At 34.2% G+C, this 8,277-nt stretch overlaps 1 protein-coding gene across 1 annotated transcript; it reads left to right on the forward strand.

Annotated features, from left to right (window-relative positions):
* Window positions 1-6,007: 6,007 nt before the first annotated feature.
* On the forward strand, window positions 6,008-8,277 carry LOC125479622 (probable methyltransferase TCM_000336). The gene is made up of 4 exons (XM_048589166.1): window positions 6,008-6,423; window positions 6,521-6,928; window positions 7,231-7,503; window positions 7,854-8,277. The coding sequence occupies exons 1-4, from the start codon at window positions 6,184-6,186 to the stop codon at window positions 8,187-8,189; spliced, it is 1,257 nt and encodes a 418-aa protein (XP_048445123.1). The 5' UTR covers window positions 6,008-6,183; the 3' UTR covers window positions 8,190-8,277.

Genomic DNA, 8,277 nt, shown 5'->3' on the forward strand with positions numbered 1-8,277 from the left:
TTTTTTTAGTTTTATATTTATGTATTTATTGAATCCAACGGCTTAAATCAAATATAATTAAATATAACGGTAAAAAAAAAGATCTAACGGTCCAAATTTAAATCCAACGGCTAGAATAATTTATAAAAATTATTAAACTTAAAATTCAACCAAAAACTCTATAAATACCTATGTATTTGTTCAAACATCCACACAAAACTCATTTTTCTCCTACAATTCTTCCAATTTTTCTTTATACCATTTATTCTCATTTCTAGAATTTTCAAGATGGCAAAAGAGCATGTTAGAGGTCGTAATTGGACCTTTGACGAAGATATTGCTTTATGTTTGGCATGGATTTCGATTAGCGAAGATGGTGCCGTCGGCACCAATCAAAATAGAAAGGTTTTATGGGGTAAAATCGTTGATAAGTTCCATGAAAACTCCAACGCCGGTCGAAGGGAAGTTGGTGGTGTTTATGATCGGTGAAAGATTATCAACAAAGCGTGCACTTTGTGGAAATGAAGCTTGGAGAGAGCCATGGTTGACATGCCTAGTGGAAGGGGCGCCTCAGAAATTGTGAGTTTATTTGTTGATATTTTAGTTGTCATGTACATAATAGTATTTTGCAACTAATTGTTTTTATGTATTTGTTGCATAGGGTGACAAAGCAATGGCAATTTACAAGACAAGAACTACACCAAAAAATCAAGCTTTTAAGTTGCATCATGCTTGGAACATCCTCAAGGATTGTCCGAGGTGGGGAACCGATGCGAACCAACAATGTGGAAGATTATTTCATAATGAAGCCCCACCCCCAAATGATGTCAATGAAGGTGTGAATTTTGCCGACAATGAAGGTTTTTTTTATTTGGAAGATTATTTTATTAATTGTTTTTTTTATTTTTTAAGTTTATGTGGTTTATTAAATGTCGTTGGTATTAAGTTTATGTTGTTTATCTTGATTTTCATGTATTGATTTAGTGATTTTTCAAAATTTATCGGAATTTAAATATTTTTAGGTTAAAATGTTCATAAAATTAATTTAGGATAGTCTACATAAATTTTTTTTTTAAAAAGTTAATTTAAAAAAAATAGCCTTAATTCATTCTTTGATAATCTGGGGCTAAAATTTTAAGCCAGAATGATTGGAGTAGAAAAGCTGTTTCTGGGCTAAAACCTAAATTTTCTGGGCTAAATATTTTTAGATTTTAGGTCACTATTAGAGATGGTCTAAGTGGTTGGATTGATGGCCGGTTTGTGACGGTGGCTTACAAGCAAAATAGTTATGTATAGTCTATGCGGTTGTTTGATTCTCAATCAATTAAAAGAATCCACAATAATTTTGAGTCCTTGCCCATTACAATGGGCAACGCATACTCGAGCTGTTGCACACTATTGCCGAGAATGACCGCCCATGTTGTTGTGTAATGCTATATGCTGGTCCCCACAGAGTATAACCTTGGGAAAAGATCTTCTTCGGATTATTTTTGTGGGGATTTAGAGAATCCATCAATAACGATCGTTCATTGTACATCGTGTGATCAGTTTTCGTTAGATATTATTTATATTCAATTTTAAATTTTAAATAATTTATGACCGCATGATATACGATGAACGATCATGATTAATTGATTCTTCTAATCCTCACAAAAATAATCCGAAGAGGATCTTTTCCTAACCTTAAGGGCATGAATAGATAGAACTAAAAACCCTTTTTTTTTTTTATTATTATTAAGAATTATGTATGATTCAGATGCTTCCAAAGAATTAAGTATTTAATTAATCTTAAATGTTTATCAAATGGTGTTAATTTTATTTAACCAAAGAAGAGAAATGAACTCTGATTCTATGTCGAAGAGTTTGGCAAAGAAGTAGCCAAGATACGTACAGAAGAAGTGATTTTTTGACAATTGATAAAGGAATAATTAATTAATATTTAGCTTCATTCTTGTCTGGACATGTATTGTCATGGATACAAAAAGTCTCCAAAGTATCAAGAAATTCTTTGCGAGTGATACTCTAGGATTTTTTAAAGAAAAACTAACGAAAGTCATAAAAGAATTTTAATTTTAATGAAAATGACAAAATAAATGTGTAAGTAAATAGTATTATGAGTGATTTTTTAAGATAAAAATATCATTTTCGTTAAAAGTGAACAGTAACGAGAATGTTTCATTAAAATTCTCATTTTTTAAATAATATTTTCCTGTAAAAGAAAATAATATATAGCTAAGCACAAACCAACAAGAACAAACCATTTAATTAGGAGATAGACCACCTAATTATCGTTGTGAACAAAGATAGGTATCTTTTTAACTGTAATTTATTTTCTTTTAAGATAATTCATCATGCTATATAAGGGTTTCTAAAGAAATAATGAAAATTTAATAACAGTCAGGTATGAATAAAAATACTTGGTATCAACATGAATGAAGTATGACACACATTGGAGCAAAGTTTCCGGTGAAAAAAATAAACTTGTGATATATTATGTCTTTATTTTCGTTTGACTTAAGAGATAATAAAAGTGAGAATCGAACTTTTATCGTAAGTACAAATTAGGTGTCATACGACTTAAAATATAAATACTTGCACGCAAGCTCTAACTAAAACTTGTCATGGCATACATCAACTACGGCATTCCCAGTTTCTTGATACTTTATTTTGTGGAAATTGGGAATGATTATGTGCATTAGAAGTGTACTGTCCAGAAGGCTATAATTATCTTTTGGTCAATTCAGAAGGTTATTATTACTTGAGACCCACGAAGGCAAGAAAAGCTAGCACTGAATGCAAAATCGCATTATATTGGAGAATAAAAGGCCCGAACCAAAACGAGAAGAGTTGAGAAGTATTGGCATTTTCTTTTCTGCTCTTTAAGCGGTTCATATGCCAATAATTATTTTAAGCGGACATAAACACCACGATATCAAGCACTTCTTCACCACTTCACATATGATATCAAGCACTTCTTCACCACTTGACATATAATTAAGTACCATATAGGTATACCAATTTTCTGGTAAACTTGGTAGTGTGAATGTTGTAACTTGTAAGTGGGAAGAAGAAAAAAGGTGATTCATTTTCAGGCATTTTTTTCTACCACATTTTCAAGTATAATATTATGGGGTTCCCACTACCGAAAAAAGGTTTGCAAATGAGAAATTTTTATTGATGGAAAGAAGTTTGTTTTTTGGTTTATAGCTTTAAATCCTATAATTATGTTTGGATGAGGGATTTCGAAGATTCAAGAGATTGAGGTCACATTAGTACCAAATATACTACAAAATATTAGATGAAGGAGATTAGAAAACCTTTTCATGAGCATTGAAAGACATGTAAGAGGGATTTGCAAATCACTACTTGAAAGAAGGCATTTACAAATTTCGCTCACATGCTTTTGTAAATGATCATGAAAGACATTTATAATCTTTGCTATTTAACATTTTGTAGTTCATTCCTTCCTAAATTGGCTTCAATCTCTTGAAACTTAGAAAACTACTTTGGGTTGAATTTATTTTTGTTTGGAGTAACGCTAGTTTCACTCTAAGTAAATTCTAGCAAAAACTTGTTTCCAAGTCCCTTTTTGTCCAAAAATTGTGTTTCAGAGTTTGTTGTTGCATTTTTTAAACTTATTAAGTGTTATTTAATACTGAAAGATTAATAATACATAGGGCACATGAAGCACATGTGCACACCAAGTTATATAAATAGGCCAAAATTGAGCAAAATTAGTATCAAAAGTAAACCAAATCAAGGGTAAAAGTGACAAAATTGAAATTACAATACTTTAAAGTAACAATACCAAAAAGAAATTGATTTTCTTGCTCCCCGTTTTATCTTTGGTTCAACTCAAAGCAGAATGAAATGACAGAAATAAATAGAGGAGTGCATAAAAAAATGAGAGCATGAAAAATACCACTTACAAGAATAGTGATTGTAATTTGATTGTTTTAATTTGTTCGTCTCTTTTTTGGGTTGTGAGTGGTACTTAATTTGCTTGTTTTGTTTCTTATTTTTTCTAAAAATAGTTTTACTCTAATTTGCTTTTACCTTCTATAGTGTATGTCGCATCCCGGCCCGAACTCTCACCACATCCTGAGTTCGACTTCACCGTAGCACGATATTGTCCGCTTTGGGCTCCGACCATGCCCTCAGGGTTTTGTTTCTGGGAACTCACACGAGAACTTCCGAGTGGATCACCCATCATGGGAATGCTCTCGCGCGCTACTCGCTCAACTTCAAAGTTTCCATGGAACCTGAAGCCAGCGAGCTTTCAAAAGGCCTCGTGCTAGGTAGAGATGGGAATATATATATAAAACTTATAGGATCCACTCTCCTGGACGATGTGGGATGTAATAGTGTATCTACAGGATGGATTATGGAAGCCACATGCTTTTAACTTTGCATCATTTCAATGTTTGGATGCAGAAGATTGATTAGACATATAAATTTTGTTTAGACTACCATTTGTGTCTAATAGGCTTAAATTTCTTGATGATACTTGTGCCGTTTGTATTAAATCAAAGAAGTATGAATCATTTTAATATTAATTTTTTCGTCTAGGGCGGTGGAGAAAATAAAAATAATCGTAAACATATTTGATCCTAAAATATGAGAATACAATCAAATAATTAATGGGAGATTGAAAAACATTTTTAATTAATATAATTCTTAAAATACAATAATAATAAATATAAACGCATTAAATAAATAATAAAGTAGCGTCCTTAATAATCATCTCTAATACTTTAAACATGCGCCCTTAATATTATTTGCACGTCAGACTTGCTTATATGACATTTAAACTATTACAGGCTTAAATAAATACTTATTCGTCATTATTTATTAATAGCGACGTTCTTTTTAAGTACAATTTTAATATTTGTCATTCCTAATTATTAAATGTGAAAATTCTTAATTTTTGTCCCCATTTCTAATTAATAGGTACAATTATAGTTTCGTAGTGTCCAGTCCACATATACTATTGAACCTGTCATTCTCCATTGATTCACGGTATGTTCAATGAATCTGCTGCAACAACTCAAATACGCATTTCATAGCACCAGTTAGTGCCCCCTCAGCCGACATGTGTCCCAGCAAAGCTTGCTGTTTGTGACAAGACATGGACAACAAGTATCTCAGAACCACGCATGCTAACAGTTACAGTGATTTTTGCAAGTTTCTAAAAAGCTGGTTCAGCCCAGACAATTTGGGAAAGTTTGGGACCAAAGCCAACTATAGCGCAGCATACCTACCTCAACCTTCTGAGAGCCTTATCATCGTGCACTTAAAGTACGAACCCTCTCCATCAATGACTTCGGTTCGCACACGAAAGCAACTAATTAGCCATTGGCCAATAAACCAACTTTTCATTTCAGCAGCTTAACTGAAAAGCGAAAGTGACAAATATAAGCCAATCAGAATTATGAGACAAGTCTCTAATACTATCTTAAGCATAATTAGTGCTTGTTTTGCAAGGGTCATGCTTAGGCAACTTGGCTATGAGACCATGATTAAGATGGTTTAGCACTGAGAGATTCAACTCTATCTTCGATGATATATTTCTATGGGCGTGTCTATTTTATCACATTTTTCTTTAATACTAGCTATTGTCAAGCCATAACTGTATCCAAAATCATGACACTTTAAATCATAATATGTAGATATATTTCAACCTGGATTCAAATATTTTATCTTACCACTGAAGATAGTGCCTTAATCATCACAATTCTCATAGCACCAGCTATTTCCACAATTGTATCCAAAATCATGACATGTAGATATATTTCAACCTGAATTCAAATATTTTATTCTACCAATGAAGATAGTGCCTTAATTATCACAATTTTCATACCACCAGCTATTTCTACAATTATATCCAAAATCATGAGACTTGATACATTTTATGATGTGTTTAGGACCAAAATAATCTGTCCTGCGCCAAAAATATATCTCCAAGTGAGTCTCTCGGTCATCACGCTGCACATAAACACCAACTATTGTCAAACCACAATTGTATCCATAACCATGGCATCTAATACATTTAAGATGGATTTTGCACCTAAATAATCTACCCTACCACTGAAGATAATGCCTCAGTCGTCACGCTTCTCATAAGCACCAGATGTTTTCAATCCATAAATGTACCCATAATCATGACACTGGAATTATTTATATTTTTATGCCATTTGAACTGCCATGACAAAGAGACAGATATATATATATATATATATGTGTGTGTGTGTGTATAAAGATAGTTGCCCCAAGGGAAAAGATATGCATCATGTGAATTTGCCTTCAAAATATAAGAAGCAAGCTCCACCAAGTTCAAAGGCAGCAGAGAGCCAGCTGCAACAAGCTAGCATGGGTGTAGAGAATGTCTTCCACATGACTGGAGGAGATGGCCGTACAAGCTATGCCAGAAATTCTTCACTCCAGGTTCTCTCCCAATATGTTTGTGTGTGTACGTGTGTGTGTGTTCAGAATGTATATTTCCTAATTATATGTTTTTTTCTTTCTAATTCTGGATTGACAGAAGAAGGCATCTGATATGGTAAAGAACATAACTTTAGAGGCAATACAAGAACTTTACCTCACAACTACTCCAAAAAGCTTAGGCGTAGCTGATTTGGGCTGTTCATCCGGACCCAACACCTTATCAATCATCAAAGAAATCATTGAAGCAGTTGAAGGCTTCAGTATAAAAACATTTCAACCATCACCAGAGTTCAGAGTTCACCTCAATGATCTTCCCTCCAATGACTTCAACTCAATCTTCAAGGCCTTGCCAGACTTCTCCAAAGACCTCAGCGACGAAAGAAGTAATGGGAAATCTCCCTCTATTTATATAGGAGCCTATCCTGGCTCATTTTATGGAAGACTTTTTCCCAACAATACATTGCACTTTGTCTACTCATCCTACAGTTTGCACTGGCTATCTAGGGTAAGAATCTGATATTCTTTTATGGAAGACTTTTTCCCAACAACACATTGCACTTTGTCTACTCATCCTACAGTTTCCATTTCTTATTTCAAATCTACTTTGCTTGGGAACTGATTCTCACTCTTTTTTCTCTCCCGGCACTCCTCTCTTTCTTTTCTAGCCTTTAAAGGGATAGAAACCAGAGGTTCTAGCCTTTAAAGGGATAGCAACCAGAGGATGAGTGCAGAAAGAGAAAACAGGAGAGTAAAAATAACTGCCCTAAAACATAGTGGTCAAATCTGTTTGACTATGATGTCATGCAGGTTCCTCCAAAAATTTACTGCAAAGAGGGGAAGTCTATAAACAAAGGAAGTGTTTACATTTCTGAATCAAGCCCTGTTGGAGTTTCTCAAGCTTACCTGAAGCAATTTCAAGAGGACTTCACTTTGTTCCTTAAGTCAAGGTCCGAGGAGCTGACTGCAGGAGGAAGAATGGTGCTGATCTTTTTGGGAAGGAGTGGCCCAGATCATGTTGATAGAGGCAATTGTTTCTTATGGCAGCTTCTTTCTCAGTCCATTGCCATTTTGGTTTCCGAGGTACTAATTTATTATGCACACCAAGAAACTCCAAAATTTCTTATCAAATGTATGTCTTTATATCCAAGACAGAATCACAGTGGCACCCGTTCAAAAATTGAAAAAGAGATAATATAAAAAATCAATACTGGGATAGGCAGCACGCGGTATTTAAAATGAAAATTAGGTAGGTAGTAGAGGGAACTATGAGGTGGTCGTGCCGCTAGGATGCTGTCACAGTTGATTTTGCATAAATTAAGACACTTATAAGTGATACTATAGGAGGGAGAATCGAACATATATGGGCACATGTTTAGAGTTACATGAATGCGATTAGCCAGTTGAGAATAATTTTGTTTTGATTGTGTTAGGGTGAAGTTGAGGAGGAAAAGCTTGACTCATATGATGTGCATTTCTATGCTCCATCGAGAGATGAAATAGAACATGAAGTGAGGAAGGAGGGTTCTTTTGAATTGGACAGGTTTGAGATGTTTTGGCTGGATCAGAGGCATGGCAAGAACGATGAGAGCTATGGAACTAGTATTGCAATGACTGTGAGGGCTATTCAAGAATCAATGATTGGGCAGCATTTTGGAGAAGGAATCTTGGACAGTTTGTTTGAAAATTTTGGGAGATTGGTGGATGAAGAAGCGGCTAAAGAAGAGATTAAGCCCATCACTTTTGGGATTGTACTTAGAAAATTATGATTGCCCAAGTAATCTGATCGCACTGTGATATTTGTGGTTTTGACTTCTGATTTGGAATGATGAAGCAACGAAAATTCTAGTTCTTGAA

The sequence above is a fragment of a genome, unplaced genomic scaffold, assembly GCF_019419815.1.
Source record: "Pyrus x bretschneideri cultivar Hongxiangsu unplaced genomic scaffold, Pyrus_bretschneideri_v1 Contig1, whole genome shotgun sequence".
NCBI classification, from domain to species: Eukaryota; Viridiplantae; Streptophyta; class Magnoliopsida; order Rosales; family Rosaceae; genus Pyrus; species Pyrus x bretschneideri.

Excerpts from the sequence above, each read along its gene's own strand:
- LOC125479622 (XM_048589166.1), top strand. The coding sequence starts at position 6,184 with ATGACAAAGAGACAGATATATATATATATATATATGTGTGTGTGTGTG. Across the intron at positions 6,929-7,230 it reads GTTTGCACTGGCTATCTAGG|GTTCCTCCAAAAATTTACTG; the intron begins GTAAGAATCTGA and ends GATGTCATGCAG. Across the intron at positions 7,504-7,853 it reads TTGCCATTTTGGTTTCCGAG|GGTGAAGTTGAGGAGGAAAA; the intron begins GTACTAATTTAT and ends TGATTGTGTTAG.